Source organism: Ursus arctos, unplaced genomic scaffold (genome assembly GCF_023065955.2).
Source record: "Ursus arctos isolate Adak ecotype North America unplaced genomic scaffold, UrsArc2.0 scaffold_13, whole genome shotgun sequence".
NCBI lineage: Eukaryota > Metazoa > Chordata > Mammalia > Carnivora > Ursidae > Ursus > Ursus arctos.
This window is the reverse complement of record NW_026622797.1, coordinates 66,244,269-66,269,104: the sequence shown is the minus strand read 5'-3', so window position 1 is coordinate 66,269,104 and position 24,836 is coordinate 66,244,269. Positions and strand designations below refer to the sequence as shown.

General features: G+C 34.8%; 1 protein-coding gene across 2 annotated transcripts in view; it reads right to left on the bottom strand.

Moving 5' to 3' along the window:
* Positions 1-24,836, bottom strand: part of MAP3K7 (mitogen-activated protein kinase kinase kinase 7) — a 71,324-nt gene that overhangs the window by 5,523 nt on the left and 40,965 nt on the right. For both annotated transcript variants that reach the window (XM_026511800.4, XM_026511799.4), the window contains 2 exons: positions 16,258-16,322; positions 3,916-4,021 (listed from right to left, as the gene is read on the bottom strand). In XM_026511800.4, the coding sequence (XP_026367585.1) occupies positions 3,916-4,021; positions 16,258-16,322 (171 nt within the window). The remainder of the gene's footprint in view (positions 1-3,915; positions 4,022-16,257; positions 16,323-24,836) is intronic.

Below are 24,836 nucleotides of genomic sequence, written 5' to 3'. Positions count from 1 at the left end.
TGAACACAGGTGTAATGAATGATATGGAAACTGTAGCTCAATGTCATGCGCGGAACAGTTAAATGGGTTAAATCAAACCACCAGTCAAAATTTTACTAAAGTATTTGAACAGACAGCTTTTGTTTGTATTTCAAAAGAGGTAAACCGTCATAACAACTTGCATGAGTCACATGGGATTAACATTTATGCCTCCAGAAGCAGGCAGGATAACTGTGAAGTAATATGGACTTTTTAATTTCAGAAGTAGCTGCTTTCCCACTGTTAGGAAAAAGGTAAATGAGTTAAATAAGTGAGCTGTTCAGGGGTGCCTGGGTGGCTCAGTTGGTTAAGCGGCTGCCTTCGGCTCAGGTCATGATCCCAGGGTCCTGGAATCAAGCCCTGCGTCGGGCTCCCTGCTCAGTGGAGAGCCTGCTTCTTCCTCTCCCTCTGCCTGCCACTCTACCTGCTTGTGTTCTATCTCTGTCAAATAAATAAATAAAAAATCTTAAAAAAAAAAAAAACAGTGAACTGGTCAGCCCTTTTCCTGACAAGTGATTCCTTGATAGAGTGGTGCAGATAAAAACAAGGTCTGGCTGACAGCAAGGCACTGCATGCAATGCAATAAAAATTAGGACAGTTTGATGGTTCAGTAACTTCAATAATTTATTACTGACTGATAATCTAGTTTTCTTTTTCAAAGCCACTGTGAATGTGCTTGCAAGTAACTCTAAAAGCTAAGCTAAATCAAATGCTAACATATAAGTAAGCAGTCAACCCAAGGTGGTGATGGTTACTATCACTGTTGCTACTGTTATTGATATTGATACTAAATGGAGAATTAGGAAGGAAGGGCAATTTTATATACTTGAGTTTATATTTCAGATTGAAAAAGTAATGTTTAAAAAAAAAGTAATGTTGGGGCGCCTGGGTGGCACAGTTGTTGGGCGTCTGCCTTCGGCTCAGGGCGTGATCCCAGCATTCTGGGATCGAGCCCCACATCAGGCTCCTCCGTTGGGAGCCTGTTTCTTCCTCTCCCACTCCCCCTGCTTGTGTTCCCTCTCTCGCTGGCTGTCTCTGTCAAATAAATAAATAAATAATCTTAAAAAAAAAAAAGTAATGTTCATTAAATACTGGAGTGCAATAAAGAAAGAATGACAGTGTAATGCCTAGTAGAATCTTACCTATCCTAAAATCATATAGTAACATAAGTATTCTTCTGGAATGGCTAAATAAGAAATACACTTAACTTGTTATTTTCCTAACTCTTTCCCCACGCACAACAGTTTCAAACTATGCTTCCATGGAACACTACTTTCCACAAAATTACAACTGATTAAAAGTTATTTCCCCCTGACTTTATAGGAAAAATTAAGTGTCTTGAACTCTTTCAACATTTCTATTCTTAGTATTCTTTCTTAAATCTTTCATACTTGCTGTATCTTATTAAATAAACACCCTGTATCTGATATGTATTTTCTTTTTGATTTTTATTTTTTTAAAAGATTTTATTTATTTGACACAGAGAGAGAGAAAGCCAGAGAGAGAGAGAGAGAGCGAGCGAGCACACAAGGAGGGGGAGCAACAGCAGGAGAGGGAGAAGCAGGCTCCCAACAGAGCAGGGAGCCCAATGCTGGGCTTGATCACAGGACCCTCGGATCATGACCTGAGCCAAAGGCAGACACTTAACTGACTAAGCCACCCAGGAGCCCCTCTGATATGTATTTTAAAATTAAGTGTATCAGTATTTCATAGTATTCAGGGAATGGAAAAAATCCAAGTATCGTTCTATTAACTATTAAAACACTCAGCTTTGCACTGCAAATTTAGTAGTTTCTTAAATGTATTAAATAAAGCATGATGAGTTTATTTTTATTTTTAATGTGTCTGTGTTAGGACTCTAATAAGATTGCAAGCAGTGGGCCATATCTTATACTTCTCTTCGCAAATACAAAAAACTCTTTGGTGGGTTTTTCCTTCTCTGTGGCTCCCTCTACTGTGTCTAGCCATCTCTCTCAACTAACTGCTCTTGGGTATGTATGTCTTTCTTTATCCCCAGTATATTATAAAGAGAAATCCAAGAGCACTCATTATATGCTATGACAATTAAATTGATATGCTTTTTATTTTTCTCTGAAAACGCATAGAAATCCCTCCTCTTTTAAAATAAAACTACTCAATTAGGTTATTTAAACTTACGTATGCACTTCTAATTTTTTCCTGAATCACGGGGCCTCCAAAGAAAAAGGCTTTACTAATCTCTCTTTCCTGTTATTTATTGTATTAGCTTGATTATCAGTACTTCTTTCAGAAACAGTGCAAAGCTGGACCTCATTAAATATAAGCGTAAACCAGTCTCAACTTCTAAAATTATATTCAAAATTATCTAAAAATGATAACCTCATACTTGCTGTATTTTAAGGCAAAGGCAAAATTTAGCTGATTTTTGGACCTAGGCATGATTTCTAGCTATTGGTATTTTAGGTCCCAGAAAAGAAAAAAATGAGATTGAGGTTGAAAGTCTGGAAGAACACATGAAGTAGAAAAAAAACCCAGCAGTTAAGTGAGAGGGACATAAAAGAATTTTTATTTTACTTTCATGAATTCACAATTATGTTGACTGGCAAGGATAAATTAGTCTAGACTGAAGTCAGGAGAGGCCCTGCCAAGTTGAACACTAGGCCCCAGCAAATGCTGTAACGTCAGAGCAAGTACTCCCCGCCTCACCAGACGGCTGAAGAACCAAAAAGAGCTAATCTTACCTGAATGTAACGATCAAATCTGTCAAGAGTGTTTCACTATCTACCTCTGAGGAGAAAGCACATTGTGATGAATTCTGCACATGTGCTGAGTAATGAATGTTCTGGACAATCCTAGGTTGGGCTATGCTAGGGGTGAAACTTAGGGGAGTTTTTGCCACCACTAAATTTAAACTTACTAAAACTAGAGAGTGCACCCCTGGCTAAACATAGTTGTATCTTACATGAAACAGAGAAAAGCTACTCAGTTAATTTTTTAAATTAAATTATGAACTTGACTAACCTATGCCAAATATCTATAAATATTTATATGTAGTGTTTTAGTTTGTAAAGGGAGAAAGCTGACTTTTTAATTTCAATTTAATTGTGACTATTAATAACATAGTTGATCTTAAATAAAATCCCAAATGGTTTAATTTTCCAAGGTCTAAGAGATCATCTTTCCCTCTCTGACATAATATATAAATAATAAATTTTTATAGAACCATACTGCTGAGTATTTATCAGGGAATTCTCTTAACGCTAAGGAAAAGTTAATTCCACTGTGGCACATAATTTCCTGCTTGCCTGTAAGAAAACTATTCTATCATCAGATTTTAATACTAGTATTTTGACCAGCTAGTCATTCATGTTAGAGAGTTTTAATAACTCTTAACAGGCTCTTTAAGGTCTAGTTAACAGAAATTTATGTAACTGAAATGAAGTCTCTCTACCAGTTAAAAATGATTCAAAAAGTTAATGGTCAGAATTTTTTTTTCTCACTGAAGTACATGATATCTTGTGTCTTTAAGACAAAAGACTGAGATGAAGATGAATATTTTTATCATTCTGCTGATTTTAGTTATTTAAGATAATGGACTTTACTACTACCATCCAGTAGGATGGATCAAAAATAGGAAAATCAGAGATTTAAGTATCAAGAATACAGTATGTAGTGACCCCAAACCAAACCACCTTCACTATACATGTTTAGTATCTGGGGGAAAAAATGCAGAAGGCAAGACAATCTATCTCTGTACTCAAAAACTCATCTTTAAGTTTATTGCTAAATATTTGATTAATATGAAAATCTAAACTACTGTAAAATGCCTGCCTTTACAAAGATCAGAGTCATGACACAAATAAATGAAAACAAATATGATGAATTCAACTTCTTATAGTGAGGAAATACACTGGTCACCTGTGGAATCATCAGGAGTCCATGGATGACTTCGAGTTGGCTTTTCTGAGGTTGGTCCTGAGGTAGTGATCATTCTGACACTAGGACTGGATGACCTACTGCTTACCTATAGGAAGAAGTGACAGGAGGAACAAAATGTGATTTTTTTTTTGTGGATAAAAAGAAAGATAAGAGAACATTTTTATTATAAAGCAAAGGACAGCCTTCCATTTCGATCACTAGAGGTCCTGAAATACTCTTGCAAAAAATAAATAAATCCTCAAAGATTTTATACACACACACACACACACACATACACACAGAAACACAATTTATATGCACTCATGCATAATACCTCTTAAAAACTGATAAGCTTCCAAGAAAGTAAGAGAAATGTTCTGAGACCATAAATAAAGCAGGATCAGGAGTCCAGTAAGTGCTTAAACTGTTAGCCCTGGGAATTTCAAATGAACACCAATGATCTAGAGCTTTTGTTTTGACTACATTTTGCACTCAGAGGAATAGGCATAAAGTCTTGGGCCTTTGTAGGATGGGAACGAGACTGGAGAACTGCTGTGGTTCAAGCTAAATAAAATCCAAGAAAGGCTTCAGTCTTGGGGAAAGAGTGAACTAGAAGAAAGATCTATCCAACAAAAGCAGATAGCAAATAAATTTGTCTGTGTTGGGAGTGGCTCTGGGTGGAGTGGAGAAATGTATCCACTGTGAATTCATAAAATATTTCCGTAATTGTTGGACGATAAAACAAATCCCAACCACAACCAATCCCAAGCAGAAAAAAATAACAGAAAAGCTACAATAATGAATTAAACGTGGGTCATATTATAGCCAAATTCTAGAAAACAAAGACAAATAAAAGATAGCAGAAAGCAGCCAAAGACAGATTATCCCCAAAACCATACCAGTTAGATTCTCAATAGCAAAAAGGAAGCCAGAAGAAAGTGGAAAATCTTTAAACTGCTAAAGGAAAATAACTACCATCCTAGAATTGTTTGGGCAACAAAAATATAAAGAATGAGGTCAAAATAACATTCTTAGACAAGCAAAAACAGACTCTACCATCCAAAAGCTCTTTTCATAACAATTTCTGAAGCATGTACTTTTGGGATAAGAAAAAACTTTCCCTGATTGAAAGGCCAAGTTGCAATCAGTAATACTGGCAAACACAAGGATGAATCTATATATAGAAGATATTAAACAATGGAAACATGACTAATTTACAAAATTACCAGGCAAACAAATAAATAAGACAGTACTAAAACATGAATAACAACAGCGTAAGCAAGAGAAGCACTGATTAAAAAAAAAAACAGAAAAAAGAAAAAAAATCCTTATATTGTTGAAGAAAAGGGTAAAGATACTAACTTTATGCTGAGTATGCATGTTAAGATTTCACAGGTGGTTACTAAAAGTAATAAATATGTGATTCCCAAATTAGAAAGAGAAATAATGGAATAAGAAATGTATTTGTTCGATTCAAAAAGAGGCAAAAGAGGAGCAAAAAGGGAAATAATAAGAGAAAGCATAAAATAAGAAGGAACAAATTTATCAGTAACCATAATATAAATGCATTAAATTCTTCAGTTAAGATGTTTAAAAAATCAGACTGTCAGGCTGGATTAAATGCTCTTTTTACAAGAGATCTAATTCACAGAGTAGAGAAAAGAGAAAGTTAAAGGATGAAAAAAGATAATCAGGCAAACCTATCCAAAATAAAGTTATGTAGCTATTTTAGTATGAGAGAGAATACATTTTGGGGTAAAAAAAAAATTACTAGGGAAAGAGATAAAATGATTATAGTGAGTCAATTCATTACGTAACACCAATTCAAAATTTATACGCTCTACCTATTATAAGATATGCTATATCTATACATAGCTTCTGAACAGATACAGCAATAAAACTGCAAGGAGAAAGGGACATATTCACCACCAAAGTGCAGTATTTTAATACTTCTCTGTAAATGATTTATAAAAGCAGACCAAAAAACAAAATACAACACCAGTAAAACCTGAGCTCCATAAGAAGCAAGCTTGATCTAAACATATCAATGAACCCTATACCTAAAAACTGGAGAATATTCATTCTTTTTAAGTACCATGGAACACTTATATGGTTTACATAATACTAAATTTTTTTAAACTTTTTTGAGATTTGCCTTATAGCTAGTACATGATCAGTTTTCCTATTTTTGTACTGACTCAAAATTAACCTTAAAAATCTCATATATTTGGACATTTAAAAACACTTCTAAATAACTCACTGTTCAAAGAAAACAAAGTGGAAATAAAGTATTTGAACTGATTTTTACCATGAAACACAGTAAAAGCTGTAGGATGCAACTACAGAGGCACTTGGAGAAAAATACTTAATTCCAAATATTTAGGTGAGAAAAAATTAGAAGCAGTGACAATTTACAAACTAGGGATTTAACTTACAAAATTAGAAAAAGAACAAAGTCATCAGCTTCCCCTCAAAAATAACAAAATAAGAATGCGAGAATACTATAATTTGGTGGTTAGTAAATTAAAAATAAAACAAAAAGTTCATAAAGCAACAAGGACAAATTCCAAAAAATACATAAATCACGAAAGTTTCTATACATTATAGAAAATATCAAGGCCAGAGGATTTCACAGTTGAGCTCTTATCACTTTCCATCTTAAAGAAATTATTCTAGAAAAAAGAAACACTTCCTGACTCATTCTGTAAAGGCAGTAAACCTGATTAAGAAACAAGGACAGAATAAGAAAAACTGCTAGCCAACTTCACTGATGAAAATAGGTGCCAGAGTCAAAGTTCTAAAAATTATATTAGCAAATGGAATTTGGCAGTGTAAAAACAATAAAAATGACGTGAAAAGTTGAGGTTATCCTACAAATGTAAAGGTCACTTGATGCTAGGAATTCTATTAATCCAATTCATCATATTAACAGATTAAAGGAGAGAAATCTCAATAGATGCATAAAAAAGCATTTGACAAAATTTAACAGCCATTTATGAAACTACATTTAACAAACCTGAATTCCATTTAAGAGAAGATAGTTTCTTAACCAGAGAAACAGTATTTATAAAAAGTCGAGAAATGTGGTAACACAGAAAATGGCATTGTAGGCTGGTGGATGACAGGTCACAGGCAAGGAGCACACAGGGAGACTCAGGGGAACTGATCATGTTCCATTTCTTAAGCTGGGTGACAGATTCATGAGTGTTCATTTTATTATCAGGCTTCACAACTTACATATACTCTTATCTATGTACTAGTATTTCATATATTAAAAACTCTCAAAGGACATATGAGTTAAAATGGATTTTATAGGACTCTTTTCTAAAAAAGCACCTTTTTTTCTCTAAGTGTTACTGAATACTCTGCAGGATACTCAAAAAAGAATATGGAGTTATACAAAATAAAACATAAAAAGTACATAAATTCAAAAAAATCTTCAACAGAAACACTCGAAGACTACATCAAGTAAAATGAGGGGGATACAGTCATAGTGGAAAGTCCCCTTGAGTAGAAATTAGCAGATGTGAGTTCTAATTTATGTGTAATGTCTGATTTAGTTTACTTTAAGAAGTCTTGCTTTCTTTATCTAGAGGGGGGAGGGGCTGGGTTAAAGATGTGATAACTTTTAATATTTCATCTGCTGCTAAAGTTCTATTATTTTAAGCCTTGAAAACTCACAATGGGTTGAGGATACAAAAAAGTAAAAGGCACTTGTATAACAATTTTGGAAATGAATCATGAAATAATTTTGAAGGAAATACTGACGGAATACTACTTTCATCTTGGGTACCTACTGAAATTGCTTCAGAAATTCCAAAAAGCTTTCCTACACCATAAACAATTTTTCAACTCCATTATCAGACTGGTCTTTCCAAAACCTTGGTTTACTCATGACACACTTAGAAAGGTGCCCTGTGTATAACAATGTTCATTCTGTTTCTCTCTCCTCCTTGCTAATTCTTCTTCATCCTTTAGAGCCCTGCTGAGATTCCCTTCAACATTGTAGTGGTTCATTCTTTTTTTTTTTTTTTTAAAGATTTTATTTATTTGACAGAGATAGAGACAGCCAGCGAGAGAGGGAACACAAGCAGGGGGAGTGGGAGAGGAAGAAGCAGGCTCACAGCAGAAGAGCCTGATGTGGGGCTCGATTCCATAACGCCAGGATCACGCCCTGAGCCGAAGGCAGACGCTTAACCACTGTGCCACCCAGGCGCCCCTGTAGGTTCATTCTTGCTACATCCTTGGTTCTTTGAGCACAAAGCCAGACGCTATGTTTGAAGACTGCTTTATTCTAGCAGTGTGTAGAATACAAATGTTCATTTACTGATTGTTAGTGGATCAATTCTGAAATGCCCACACTAGCATTCCTGACCCCTCCACTGGCCAGTTTTACCTTACCATCTGGATTATCTCTCCTCTGACAATTTGTTATGCCCCTCTTTCTCCTCCTGCTTTTAATCTTGACCCCATATTCAAGGATTATATGGTCTAGTGCAAAGAGCAAATATGACAACTGAACTGTGTGAAACTGACATTTTTATATATCAAAACAGTTGAATATCAGCAAATTCACATGATTTAGTGTAATACTTTGTGAAGATGTGGGTTTAAATCTCAGTTCTGCCATTTTTGGCTGTGTGAACTTATATAAGTTATCTTTTGGAGCCTTAAGTTCCTCATTTATCAAGCGTGGTTGAGTAGTAGTAACAGTTAAGAAGTCAGGCACTGGAAACAATACAACCCAGAATTTGAATCTCTGGTCTGCTATTTATTAGCAGTGTGGCTTTAGGTAAGTTATTTAACCTCTAAGACTCAATAAGTAAAATGAGGACAGTATTACCCGCCTCATCAGTTTGTAAAAAAAAACAAATGAAATAAAGTACCCGAAGTGTTTTTTTGACACAATAAAAATGTTCACCAAATGGCTGATTATTAGGTTGTAGATCTAAGATGGGAGTACACAAATGAACCTGCAGCACCTAACAATTCCCTCTCGAGATCGAAATCACAGTTCTTTTTATAAAACATAGTGACGAGACTCTATCACAAAGACATTTCTCTCCTTTGAATTTTGGCTGTATTTGTAGTCTGCTACTACATAAACCTCAACTTGAGACTGAAATAGTTTATATTACTTTCAATGTTTGTTATTCCTCAAAAATATTATAATATACTAAGGGCAGAGATCATGTGTACTTTTATATTGTACTCCCCAGGACTTAGCACATTACTGAATATATAATAACTACAAAATAAATACTCATTGAATAAAATGACAACATAAGCTGTTAGCACTCAGATATAAGACTGGTGCTTAGGCTTATTTACCTTTTGTATACAAGAAAGAATATATACTAGAAAGAACCAGTGATGAAATTTGTAACTCTTAACTTTCGGACACTACTACCCTTGGTTAAAAAAGTAGAGATACTATGACATTATTCCCAAGTCCTTTAAACCTTCTTCTTTTTTTTAGAGATGGAGGGGGGAAGGGAGAGAGGGAGTGGGAGAGAGAGAATCTTAAGCAGGCTCTATGCCTAACCTGGAGCCTGAGTTTGTGGGGAGGGAAGGCTTGATCTCACAACCCTGAGATCATGACCTGAGCTGAAATCAGGAGTCAGATGTTTAACAGACTGAGCCACCTACCGCCCCAAGGCTAGTATTTTTAAGTCAAGTTTCAAAACTAGGTTTTCCTTAAAACTACAAGAAAAGCCACCATGACCTAAATTTACATCCATAAATTAACTAAGTCTTCGTATTTCAAGAAATTGGTTTTTCGATGAGTAACAGTATGCTAAAACATTTGTATAAAAAAAAACTGAAGAACATTTAAAAACAAGCCATAACTATATTTCTTGAACACCTGAAAAATACAAGGTATAAATAAAGAGAATCAGGTAACATTTGACAATTAAAAAAAAATCAAATTAGTTTATGGGTTAAATTTATGTTACTGCTTGCAAACGACTAAGGAAGTAGTTTATTTTATTTTTTCTTTCTTTTTTTTTTTTTTTTAAAGATTTTATTTATTCAACAGAGATAGAGACAGCCAGCTAGAGAGGGAACACAAGCAGGGGGAGTGGGAAGGAAGAAGCAGGCTCATAGCGGAGGAGCCTGATGTGGGGCTCAATCCCATAACGCCGGGATCACGCCCTGAGCTGAAGGCTGACGCTTAACTGCTGTGCCACCCAGGCGCCCCTATTTTTTCTTTTTTATAATAATTTTTTTTATTATGTTAGTCACCGTACAGTACATCCCCGGTTTTTCGATGTAAAGTTCGATGATTCATCAGTTGCGTATAACACCCAGTGCACCATGCAATACTTGCCCTCCTTACTACCCATCACCAGCCTATCCCATTCCCTCACGCCCCTCCCCTCCGAAGCCCTCAGTTTGTTTCTCAGAGTCCATAGTCTCTCATGCTTCATTCCCCCTTCTGATTAACCCCCCTTCTTTATCCCTTTCTTCCCCTACCGATCTTCCTAGTTCTTATGTTCCACAGATGAGAGAAACCATATAACTGTCTTTCTCTGCTTGACTTATTTCACTTCGCATTATCTCCTCCAGTGCCGTCCATGATGCAGCAAATGTTGAGAAATCATTCTTTTTGATAGCTGAGTAATATTCCACTGTATATATGGACCACATCTTCTTAATCCAGTCATCTGTTGAAGGGCATCTCAGCTCTTTCCACAATTTAGCTATTGGGGTGAACATTGGGGTGCATATGGCTCTTCTCTTCACTACGTCTGTATCTTTGGGGTAAATACCCAGTAGTGCAATGGCTGGATCATAGGGTAGCTCAATTTTTAATTTTTTAAGTTTTATTTTACAGTAGCTATTTTTTTTAAAAAAACATTGGTCAAATTCTTATGGTCATGTATGCTCTCAAACTATTAAAACTCATTTGGATTGCTCCTTTCTTCAAGACATTTACAATTACTTTATTCTATTCTTATACAAATTGTAAAGTTTGAGACAGAGAAACTTGACTTACCACAAGGTTGGATATGAAAGTAGTTACGAGAGTACAGAAATGCCACACTGCAATTTAAGGCAGCAGCAGAATACTAAGCCAAATTTAAACCAGAGGGCAAATTACCATTGGTAGACATGAAACAGAATTGGACTTTGCCCAGAACTTTATCTCTATATTTATAAAAAGGAATTGGGAGTTATTTTATGGACAAAAATAAAGCTTTGCTTTATTTGTCTCACCTGAATGACTGAAAATATTTTCGTAAGTCAAAAATTTATGGCCAGTGCTACCATTTAGACTGACATTTAAAAGCTATTTAAAACCCTCAGTTGCTAAAATTATACAAGCACAAAACACAGAGATTAAATGTTGATTTATATGATAATTTTGCTGAAGTAACATCTGAATAATATGAACAATAAAAAGAAATGGGTATCAAGTTAGTGATGTGGATTTACAAGGGTACTTCCTCCATTACGACAGCACACATAATTCAATTAAATCTATACATGACAGGTAATAGTGAAAACATTCTTTCTAATCTGAAGGTATAGAATCAATCTAATTCCAGCTTCACTATAGTTCATTATAAGGAAATTTTAGAATTTTAATATTCTTTTATGGTTTATAAATTCTCTAAGGTATACTATGAACAAGGAATTATTTAAAACTATTATGAAAGCCTCTGATTTAGAGCTTTAACAGAATATTATTTATACTGAAGGAAGTGTGGACTGAGGACAGACAAAAGAAGTGGTATAATAAATTATATCCCTTAAATAAATAACAACTGATATACGATAAAAGGCCTTTAAGGCCAATACTTTCTACGATCCCTTATTAATACAAACTTCTCTTATAATACAGAAAGAACCAAATGTCAATGGGATTTTACTTCTTTCCCAGTGCAATTTTTCTGAATAGTAATATACTATGATGAGAGCAAGGAAGTAATAAGAACCTTGGCAGGTACACTGTGGGGAGGCAGGTATACATTATTAAGCATCTACAGTGTGTCTGGTATTTTACATGTTATAAGAATCCCAAAGAGTGGGTGTTACGGTCTCCACTGGTACATAAGATCGCTGAAGCTCAGGGAAATTAAAGAACTTGCCTAGAGTCACTTATCTAATAAAAGTAGATTCTAAAGTCCATTTAAAAATATAGTATGTCTAGTTCTCTAAACAATCATAATCGCATCATCTATCTTCCAGTTGTGATTTTCACTGACTGCTGTCCCCCCCGCAAGAGACACCCTGAAAATAGATCTATATTGGATACAACTCTAGAAGGGGCTTGCAGATATCATGAAAATGTGTAATTTTAGTGAAACATAGAAAGGCTCACCCAGATGTATACAAAATAAATCTGTGCATCCATCTGTGGAAATTTATTATCAAGGTGAATTAGCCTTGCTCAATAATGATACAGCTAAAACTCATTGTCACTGACAACCACTTATATAATTAATGATGATGCAGACTGTCAGAAGTCAAAACACTTAAAATTGAAGAGATCTAGGACTACTTTAGCATGGAATACATTCAGTTTTACATGCAACACAGAATGACAGAATGTTGTTCGTGTGCTTTGGAATCAGATCTGGATTTATAACTTGGTTATAGCAATTACTGGCAGTACAAGGGAAGAGACTTTGGAAAGTTTCTCTAATCCTCGGTTTATTCATCTGCCAAATGAGGAAAATAAAAGTACCAAATTTACAGGGTTATGATTTAAGTAACATACATTAAAGACCTGAATGGCAGGGCGCCTGGGTGGCTCAGTCAGTTAAACGTCTGCCTTCGCCTCAGGTCCTGATCCCAGGGCCCTGGGATTGAGCCCCGCACTGGCTCCCTGCTCAGTGGGGAGTCTGCTTCTCGTCTTCCTCTGCCCCTCCCCCCTGCTCGTGTTCTCACAGGCTCTCTCAAATGAATGAATAAAAATCTTAAAAAAAATTAAAAAACAAAGGCCTGACTGGCACAAAGTTGGTGCACAACAGATATTACTGCAGTTCTCTAATTGATCTGGGCAAAGTCTGATGTGCCCAAATACACTAAGGGGCTGGGCCTTCTTGGCACTGTCAGTGCTCCCTAGCCAAAGACCACCAGGAACATACCCATAGTGGGATGAGATGAGTTTAACACTCATTGCAGTGAAGCACAGTGCTCACTATGGGATAAAAAGGGGTGTCTCTGAAAGGATTTTAGAGCTTATTGTAGATTTGGGGCTTTTGTTGAATGATTCTGGGGAGGTTCCAAGGAAGGAGGGTTCACTCTAGATTGGCTACTGCCAGAAAGCAGAGGCAATTCTAATTCTCCAGGGAAGGCAGACTAGAATGAGGCTACAGCTGCAGCTGGTAAAGAAGCAGTCACTCGCATTAGCTGGGAGGAGGCAATGTCTGGTATTTTGCATGTGGCACAGTGACCTTGTTTTTGTCTGTGCTGAGACATCATAAAATGTTCTTGTTTTGTCTCATCTTATCATGGTCTCAGTATAATCTTGTCTATTGATGTTCTGAGAAATTGTTTCTGCCCAGCTTCTAACAGTACTTGAGGTCTCAGTGTCAGATCAGTTCCTGGACATCCTGGGCTATCTTTCTTTTTCTCAGTATGTTTTCAAACTATCTAAGAGGCCAGATCCACTACACGTGTTTAATAAGCTTCCTGGCTTAATAAAAACCTGAATTAATTTAAAAGTGAGTTGTATGTTGTAAGGATGTAATATTTTAAACAAATCACAACTACTGTTAATTCAGATGTTTGCTTCACTCATTGTTCTGCTCAACAGCGATGGCCGTATAAAAACAACCTAATTTTAATTTTACAGATATAAAGTCCAAGTGATTTTAAGGTCAGTCTTGAATCAAGAGCCAAAGCATAAACTCCAATCAGTTCACTTTTCTCTATGAGATGTAAATTAAACTTTATTAAATAAGTTTTCTCTCTTCCTCTGATGACTATACTGGGTGGGCAAATTCTTTTCTTCATGTTCTTTATCAATTTCCATGGCTAAAACCAACCAACCAAAAACCCCCATGCACCTGTTTTATCACTGCTTAGCCAGACTTTAAAAAGAACTATACCTTCAGTTTTGAAAATCCATATTGTGCATAATTTTCTTTTTCAAATAATGAATGTTATTTTCACGAGTAATTAAAAAGATTTAATGGTTGTTTATAATAACACTTTAAGAGGAAAATATTTTCACAGTGTATTAGAATTACTATTTGCCATACTCATCCCAAACTGGCATTTTACGTTTATAATACTTAAGTAATTTTGAAAGAGTGGATCAGTGTTAAAAATTGGCTACACAATGGCTATCTATCACCTGTTTTAGAACAGGTTGTACTGCCATACCAAATGCCCCCTCACTCTGAATTTTTTGTAGTAGTCCATGATAATTCATGCAAATGACTGTCACACAACCACAGTCTGCCTCAGTTCCAGTGTTTTCCTGCGGAAAGTATTATAAATGAAAGGGGTAATAATCATAATCTCAAGTAATAGAGAACCTGTGATGAAATAAGGAAGGCTGGTATGGTAAGGTCAGTCCTGAATGACGGCAATGCCTTTACTACAGAGAAAAGCACTTGCACGAGCAGATGCTCCCTGAACTGCCTTAGAGCAGGCTTCGCATTCCCAGTAAAAGGGAGAACACTTGGCTAGAGTTTCTCATAACTGGAATATCAATGGCAATAGTAAACAGAGTTAAAAAGGCTGAGCTCGGAATCAAAGCAAATACCAGATGCCAAACTATCTGTTACTAAATGCCCTCATTGACACTTGAAGTATTTGAGGGGGAGAAAGTGGGAAATTTCATTCAAAAGTTTTGGGGTTTCACAAAAGCAGATATACTGAAAAAGCCATTAAATAAATGAAAAAAAAAAGACTATTTATAATACCTTCAGATTTAGGGTTACTTAATATCATATATAATAAATATATATGTATAATGTATGTATGTGTATGTATATGTGTGTTTGAGTGTGTGTATAGGCACCGTGAGAAATAAAAATATATCCAGATATAAATGAAGATCAAGGATATTTATCATAAATATTTCAAGTGCTTTTTGTTAGTTAAGTTGATAGCTATAGAGGGCTTTCAAATTTTTATTAAGGACTACAAAGATTCTCTAAAATTTAAAATATTATTTAAAAAAAGGAGGGGTGCCGGCGTGGCTCAGGTGGTTAAGTGTCTGCCTTCGGCTCAGGTCATGATCCTGGGGTCCTCGGATGGAGCCCCACGTCACGCTCCCTGCTTCTGCCTCTCCCTCTGCCACTCCTCCTAGCTTGTACTCTCTCTCTCAAATTTAAAAAATAAATTTAAAAATATTTATAAAAATGAAATAAGACACCTTTCTAGTAAAAGTACATTTTATCATAAATCACTTTTTTAATAATATATAATCCTATAATTTTACATGAATATGGACCACAATGTGACATTTTTATTACTTCAGATATATGTTGTACTCGTAACACTTACTGCAACACAAGTGAAAATAAATCAACAAATACCTCACAATTAGTTCTCATTCATTTTAAAAATATCATATGAATTATATATGTCCAGTACATCAATCTGAAATAACAGAGGAAAAAACACTGGCTGAGCTGCTGCTTTTATATACTTGTTGGTTAAAACTCTGTACTAGTCAATAATGGCTTAAATTATAACACTGGGTCATTTATAAAGAAAGTGATAAAGAGATAAGAGGAGTTTAGAAGAACACCCAGAAATATAAGATGAAGAAAACCTTAGCAACTTTGATAGAAGCCTTTCTAGAATTTATCCATCTGCTTAGTAAATACTGTCTCAAGCATATTTCACAAAAATGTAAATCCAGTGGATATGAGAAATTAAAAGATGTTACAGTCATCTAGGTATGTTAGTGCCTTACATGATGCCACAGGAGTGACATTTTCTTGGGAAAATATTTATTAGCAAATATTAGTAATTAGTAAAATAATTAGTAAAAAAATTTTTTTTCTTTACCTCATTAGTAAAAAGGGGGCAGCACTAATGATTCACTTTAGAGGACAAGGATAACAACAAATTGTTAAATTACAAAGTTGATACTGCTTTATTAAATCATATATAAAAACCATGTAATGCACATGGAGCACTACTGAATTAATCAACCTACTATAGTAAAATATCCTTCAAGTTAAACTTATAATGGCATCTATACTTTTTTCCCCAAAGTATTTACAATGAAGTGCCAATGAACTTCTCTACCACAATTTTAGGTCTACTCATGAAACGAATACTGCAGAGTATATATGTTATAGTTAATTCTTGATTTCTGCCCATTATTATTCTTCAAAGACAGAGAATTGAAATGTTAAGTCTTACCTGACCAGGTTCTGTTCCAGTGACAGTCAAGTCTTGGATGGATCTACGTCTTGGTTGTCCGTTGCCTTTTAAAAGATTAAAAAAAAGTAGAATACTGAGATCTATTCAAACAGACAACAAGGTTGTTACTGCTACAGTAGGAAGTTGGAATTTGTTGCTCCTTGGATCTACACAGAATGTTTGTGGGAAAAACAGTTAAGTGAGTTTATTGTTAAAAAAAAAGAGAGAGAGAGAATGTTGTAAGGAAAGGAAGAGAAACAGCTGCAGAGTTTTAACTCAGAAGTTGCTGGCCTACAACAAAGTAGGTCCTAATACAATAACCACTCCTACCCCACATGAATAGCTGCTGAACTCTCTTGCACCATCTTCTGTCATGTATTTAAATAGATGAATGTTTGTGGGCTGGGGCTGATGATGGCATCTATTTCAAGGGCCTTACGTTACAGTTTCTACAGCAAGACAGCTAGCCTGCAGGTAGTATAACATGAATGCCTTTAACCAACAACAGTACCTTGTTTATTCAGAGCCTAAAAGGACGCTTAGGCTTAAATTTATTTTACCGAGTCACACTTACTTAATCCCATTAGTCTTTGTTAGAATCTAGTCATTTATTAGGGTGAACAACTCTTTTAATTTCCTACTGAAGATGAATGACTCTCATTCCATTTTCAAATATACAGCTTGTTGAAATGGGCAATTTGCTAATACTGCTTTAGGAACTTCCATGCTAATAATTTAATTTAAAAACCAGTTTATGAAAAATTCTACAAATATAAGCAAAATAGAATGAACTAAGCAATAGTTTCTCTCAGTACTTTTACTTGGGAATAGAGCTGTTTATACGGTATCTTCTAAGAGAAGAGATCAGCTGTCAAAAGGGAAACACCAAAATATTGTGAGAAACAGCTGATATACTCAAAATTCTTTTGACTCTGAAAGCTGTATTATATAATTTCTCAACTAGTAGGCAGCACTCAGAACATGTACTCTTAACAATTTTGGCCCGATTAGCAGAGAGAATTCATTCTTCACATTTTATATTTCTATAATCCTCAGTATCTTATTTTAAACCAATCAGCAATATAATCTAGCATCTTAATCCACGTGACCCCATTATTATTTTGCATGTAAACTAAAATGACTTTACAACAGAATGTTTAATGCAGTAATATGTGCAGTAAATATAAAAACTCAAGGTTATAGCCACACTCAATTTTGTAAGACATCATCGCTTTTTTCATTTTAAGCTATGTTTTAGCATTCTCTGCATAATTTTAGCTCAGATTTACTTCAAATTTCATTTCATTCCAAGTTCCAACTTTTTTTTTTTTTTAAGATTTTATTTATTTGAGAGAGAGTGAGAGAGAACATAAGCAGGGGGAGTGGCAGAGGCAGAGGGAGAAGCAGGCTCCCTGCTGAGCAGGGAGCCAGATGTGGAGCTCAATCTCTAGACCCTGGGATCATGACCTGAGCCCAAAGGCAGACGCTTAACCAACTGAGCCACCCAGGTGCGCCGCAAGTTCCAACTTTTGGATACAAATTAAAACAACACAAATAATAGCACATTTGTTGAATCAGGCATACTAAGATACTTTTGTGAAAGTTTTTAACTATCCCTGTTTCCTGAGGACAAAAAGATCCCTACCACCATGACTAATAAGCAATTTTAGGCACATTTCATTCAACACAATCACTCTAAAATTAGCTTAGATGAGACAGGCTTATAAAAGTGTCTGGAATTCTCTTTTCAGATTAGCAACATTTGTGAATCTGGGGAACCACCCAGCACATGTGTCTAAAAATCATTACATCACCACTGCAATAACAACAAAAACAAACTCAAATCTAAGTGGGGTAGAAGGGGAATAAAAACTTTTGAGAAAGCAGGGTAAATAAGAGGTGACACAGTTAACAAATGCCATAAAATGAGAAATCTTCAAGATGCAACATGAGTCAAAGCAAGCAATATTAGGCAATGCATTTTAATTAGCATAACCATGGCAGAAAACATCTGGCAAATAGTTTAGACAAAGCAAAAAAGGACTGCAATCAACAAATACTTGTTGCTCCAATATTACGTTTTAAGTCATAATTTAGAAATGTGAATGTAAAAAAAATGAAACTCCCATTATTGCAAATGAAAATTACTGGGTGTGTTCTCAGTAAATTTAGCTTGAGTCTGAACTGTTTTTTGCAACTAAATACTAATTTAGAAACTCACTTATTTTACATTTTTTCATGGTTCTTTGATATGTGCATACCTATATTACACATGGTAGTATAAATGAAAAAAGTAAAAAATCAAGAGCAAATACTATGTCTACAGATGCCTGATCAAGGAAATCTGAAACCTGCTAATGATGTCCTGAGTATTTCCTTTTGTAATAAATTCTGGAACTTTTAGGACTCGCGATAGGGCATAAGTGATATATTTTAGAACAACTTCTCTAAATAAGAGCAATAAAAGGAATATACTATACCCCAAGCCCATCATAACCCCCCCACAAACCCCTTTCCCCCCCCCGAAAACAAAGTGTGCTTGAAATAGCAGCTTATAGGCCAATTCAGTTGTTTTTACAACAATGCCACAAAAACAGAATCCATCTCTTCAAAAAGCTGCTCTTTTAAGTACAATTTGTTTACTGAACTGGTATTTGAACAGAGTACTTCCTAGTCACTCCTGTGGCTTTTCTTACTGGTTTAAGTAAGCTCATGGTTTTCCTTACCCTAATTACTCTTATTTTTCTATTTTCCAAACTTCCCGAAGACTCTTTTCATGTAAAAATCAACACTACATTTTACTGGAGACATCTCTTAACAAATGTTGGCAATTTTGAGATTCATAAGTTTTGAATAATAAAATATTTAATATTAAAAATATTAAAAACTATTAAAAACTATGTTCTCTTCATGTGTAAAATACATAAGATTTAAAAAATTTGTACAGCAGTAATACACTGTAGTATTATAGCACTGCTTCATGGTAAACTATGCAATTTAAAAATATATGTTCTCATTTAGGCTGCCACAAATGTCATATTCCTTAATTTATTTCAACAAATTCTGCCTCATTCCTTAGAAGGCCCTTCAGGGTGGGTTTTTTCCCCTCCTATTGAAGGAAAGTAATTATTATTGATGTTTTGCTTTCTAACAAACTAGCTTTATTAGGTTAGAGTTCAGTTTTTTCTATTACAAAATGTGATCTTGATAGGCTACAATACGTAAAGACTACTAAAATTCTCTTTAATGTTGGTTAGAGGAACTTACCTATTTAATTAGCCACAAATACAGGATTTTATTGAGAGGTGGCTACACACAACAGAAGCAGAAACATTTCAGCATAACTCTCCTTGGGCCTCAGAGTCCCTAATTCGTATGTTTATAGCTGCTAATGACACTATGTGTCCAAGGTAGGAACTTGCCAGATCTAGAAAAGTTTACTTCTTATCTCACTGCCTCTTCACACCAGCACTGCACTATTCAGGGGGAAAAACTGCACCAATAATTTATGTACTTACAGTTAAAGTAATGTTTATAAACATTAGTATCTACTGGTTCTTGAAGCAAATATAGTATTAAAATGTTATATTCTTATCCTGACGGGAGAAAGCAAAATAGTGCCCAACTGTCTCTGAACAGTATCGAAGCCTCCAGTTGTCCAGCATTCTATAAAGCCCTCACTGCACTGCCCCCACCAGTCCAATCTGTTTGCCAATTACCTAAGATATTTGAAACTTCTAAAGGAGGGAAAGACTTAGGTATAAGAAACTTAACTACCCATTTATTTTTGTTAAATATGCTTGAGCTCTGCCATACTCTACTTACTGTATTTACTCATCACACTCTTGAAAACAACTAATATAGAGCTAAATGTGTCTGACTGAAATTAAAAGTGAATACTCATTACATTTTTCTCAGTTAAGATATCTAAATGCAGCTGAAATCACAAGGACACCTGAAGTGTCTTTCACCTTTAAGAACAGTATTACAAACAAAAAATATCAATTAAATTCAGGCTCTTCAGGGACCTAGGCAAAAACATTTTACATGACTGACTAAAAAACATTTACATATTCAATCTTTATTATATCCTTAAGAACTGTATGTAACACGGAAAATCATCTTTGGTCAAAGCATTCTATGATTCTAAAACGCTATGCGCCATGATTATTTTAGCCTTACAAAAGGTATACTAAAGCACCACTGTTCAAGGCTCTCGAATAGAAGCACATTAAGGCAATTTTTATCTATGGAATCAATGAGAATATTCAAGTGTTTTAAATGAACTCAAGCATTATAATTTAGTCTGAACTAAGAAATTCAGAACTACCGAGTATAACAGCATAAAAACTTTAAACAAATATTCTATAAAACTTTGTAGGTTATTTTTTTTAAGATAGGCTTATGATTATAGTAGTCATACAATATCCGTATTTGGAAAAATTTACTTTTGCAATATTTGGAAATATATATCATTTCAGGACAGTAATCAATCTGGTATAAACTGTGTGTAAGGAATTTCATATTAGAATGTGAGGAACTACAGAAGACTCATGTTTCAATTAAATCTTTTTACAGGTGGTATGTATGTATGTATTTGATAGTACCTTTTCAGTGGATTTCAAAATGCATTTTATTGCAGTTGATTTCCTTAAGTGCTGTAACTATTCACACTAGGACTCCAGAGCAGAACCGCTGATCTTTTTTGATTACTGAAACTAAAGCTATAAACAAAATTTGCATTAACTACTCAGTCTCTTACTCCATGCTTTAAATGGGAAAAGGCCGTTGTTCCTGTTCTGTTAAATTCTTTTTTGACATTTTACCTGTTTACCTTTGACATCTGGATTTTTGAAAGAAATACAAAATTTAGGTATTCTAACACCAGTAAATATTATCAGAATGTGTTCTATAGTTTCAAAATTCATTACCCCTATTTCACTTGAGTATCTGAGATGAAGATGGTGGAAAAAACAGAACCTTGGAAGCCTGGATAGTAACAAAAACGAATGTGGGAAAGTCAAGAAAATCCAAGTAAAAGAACCAAATAAACAAAAATTCATATTTTTATTAAAGTCTTGGAGGAAAAAGATTAGTAAATTTAAAGCAATCTAATAATATGCCACTCATTCACCTTTTCTTCAAATAAAAGTAAAACAAATTAAAATGAACTGGCTAAAAGGGAGAAACGATTATGTTTTTAAAACTTCCAAGTTTTAACGGAAAACATTCAAGAAAGTATTTCTTCTTCTCAAAGTTCGTTTCAACTTATTAATTTAAAATGTTCGATAAACAAATAGATTAGAAAATGGCAGGTCAAACAGTTTAAAACCTGAGCGATAAACTTCTACACTTACATTTATTTTGCTTAGGTAGAACACTGTTCCTTGGCAGGGCCTTCTCCACAAATGAAGAATTAGCAAAACGTCACACTCTACTAGTGGTCTGCTCTTAACTATACGTTGCTTGGTAATAAAAAGCCAGAGTGATCTACAGCCACTCTTTGTGGGCAGTGAAGAGTAGAAAGGAGTCATCCCCAGCAAACTTTGCCAGTACTTCTTCAGAGCCAGGGTCAATGTAGAAGAGGTATAAAAAAGTGTGTAGCTTGACCCACAGGAACTCCTGAGGTATTAAAGGTCTATTTTTGCATGACCCGAGTGACTATTACATTAATGAATGTTATTGTAAGCCATAGATTGCTTACTCTTCCTCATCTGAATGATGGCGGAATATAAAACAGTGCTGAAGAGCAAGCAAAAAACAAGACTTGAATTTGTTCACCTGGAACTAGATTAGGCATTTTAGTCACTATAAAGATGTATTTTTAAAAGAAAATTCTTTAGAGTAACAGTGTGTATTTTACCATTTAAAAAAGTTTGTAAATTTTTAAAAATTCAAGCGAGACATTTTCAAAAAGACGTTATTTGTACACTGCCAATAAGTACACGTAAAAGTTTTTACGATGCTTAAAGTAACACTCTTATTAGAAGAGGCAGTTCACTCCAAGAAGTACACTCGACTCAGTATACTGAACTTGGCCAAAGGACAGATAAGATAAAAAAACATAGGTATGTATTAAAAAAAAATGCTTACAAATGGCATCCAATATTAATGAATACCTGGTTTGGATATATGAAGAGGTTTTGTAATACCACAGAACTTGTGAGAAATGGACTTTGAGGAAAAAAATTGTAGAAATTTTTTTGAAATTTTTTCCAGAAATCTAGGCACTAAGAAATTTTGGGAATTAAGTATCATCTTCCTTTATAACTTAAAACGGCCACATAAGACATCTGAAATAGTCCCAAAGCACAGATTATATTTTTATATTTAATTTAAAAACACAACTTAAGAACACATTAATGTCTGGCTTTTATGTCCAACTTGTTAATTTCAGTGCTTGTATTCTTTTATTAAAGAAAGTGAAACTGATTAGGTTAATGTTTGGATATCTGTGGGGAAAAAGTCACCGAGAATATTTAATAAAATGTGTTATTGAATACCATTTCTATTTGAACAGCATTGTTGCTCTGGCAGTTAAGAGGAGAATTAAGGTTTCCTGACTCCAGTAAGGACCCAGTGTCAAATGAGGGTCTGCTGGCCAAAGAGAGGCAGAATTCTCTATCCTCTCTGACTCAAACAAAAGAGGAGAAAATGGACATGATTTGGAGTCAGATCTAGGTTGGGATCCTGGCTATGTGCCTCTGGGAAAACCACTCAAAGCCTATTAGATCTAAGTTCTTCATTCGTGAAGTGGCTATAATTTTATCTGGTAGCCCACTTACAAGACTGCTGTAGAGGTCAATTAAGATGGTGTACTCTTAACTACTTTACAGGCCACACTAAAGCATCTAAGCAGGGTTTCTCAGCATCGGCACTGTTGACATTTTAGGCTGGATATGTCCTGGCTTTTGGAAGATCGTCTGGTATACTGCTGGATGTTTATCAGCATCCTCCAGCTCCTGCCTACCTGCCACTTGTGACTACCAAACATGTTTCCAGATGTTGCCAAATATCCCTTGCAGGGCAAATTCATCCTGGTTGAGAACCATTAAGACTATTCTTTCTCTTTTCTCTCCCTCATTATTTTGTACAGTACTGGCTACACCGTTCAATACATGTGTGTGTATGTATTAATGCTTATTCTTAATGCTTACTCATAAGACATGGATTAAGATTATACTGCTATTTGCCTAAATTTTCCTGATTCACTCAAACATTTAAAATAATCACAGCTTAACAGTATGCATGTTTAAGTGTTCCCACTTCTTTAGTCAAAATATTACTCCTTTAAACACTGTACCTTTCAGCATGGGGGTAAAATGATCTCAAATACTTTGTTAATTCTGCAAGCAGGCCATGACTCAATAAATGAAATTACTATGTGAGAAATGGGTTAACTCTTTTCTCTGAACAGCAATAGTGATGATGTTATAGAATAAAGCACTTTGAAAGAATAAAAATTAATTACTTTAATATAAAATGGTTTTATCCAAAGTGTCTCCTAATGCATTATCTATGTTTTATGCATCTTTATAATTTATACAGATTTTATATGTATCCTAGTTCATAGCCATGGGAGGTCAATGACAGTTTGTTCATTTAATAGGCACATACTTACTAAATACTTTGTGTGAGGCACTGTGTCAGATAACTGCTGATACCATCAGTAATAAGTAACAAATACATGGTCTCTATTCTGTTTTTATTTTACTAGAGGAGAAAATGACCTCTAGGTATTCAACTACGATACAATACTATGCTAAAAGCACAATTATAGGCAGTGTATAGAGTGCTAAGGAATTTACTCAAATCACATCCACAAATGTGTGTGGGAAAAACTGTGTATTTCTTTTTGGGGAAGAGGTGGAGGAAAACTCAAAGAAGACAGAGAAATAAATGATAATTTTGATGACATATATTAACCGATAATTTATGCCATTTAAGTTTCTGTCAAACATGGTGATTTAGATTGATCTATGAAATTATTACCATTACAAATAAAAGCAATTTACCAATTTAAGACACTGAAGTACCATGTGTGAGTTAGGTATAAAACATGTAATTTGCAAAAAGATTCTCTTGATAACATACAAGAATCAGAATTGACCATGATTCTTTGACAAGATACCATGCAAAACAGAAAATCTCATTTAGTTTTATTTGTTTTTATTTTCTAGGTAAAGGCAAAATGGTATTTAGCAATTCTCTTCTCAACTTCAAATTTCACTTGCTACCAACAGAAAGAGGCTTGTAAAGGAAGCCTACAGGGAACCCCAAAAGTAGAAACTAAGGAAGGAAAGAAGCCAAGGACAACAAATATTTTTAAACAGTTGTTTCCTCTTTCTGCTGGGTGCAAATAAAATCTTGGTTCAGTTCATCTGCTCACTTAAAAGCAGGAGGATGTTGGTAAAATTCTAGGCTAGTATTCTCCCTTCTGGGAAAAGGTTTACTTTGCCTTCTATTCTACCCTCATTTTTGGAGATTTAAGGTATCCTGTCAAGTCTGCTTCAGAATATATAAATGTATAGTTTTCAGTCTGTCTTCCTAATCACTGCATGGAAGGTATCTATTTTTAG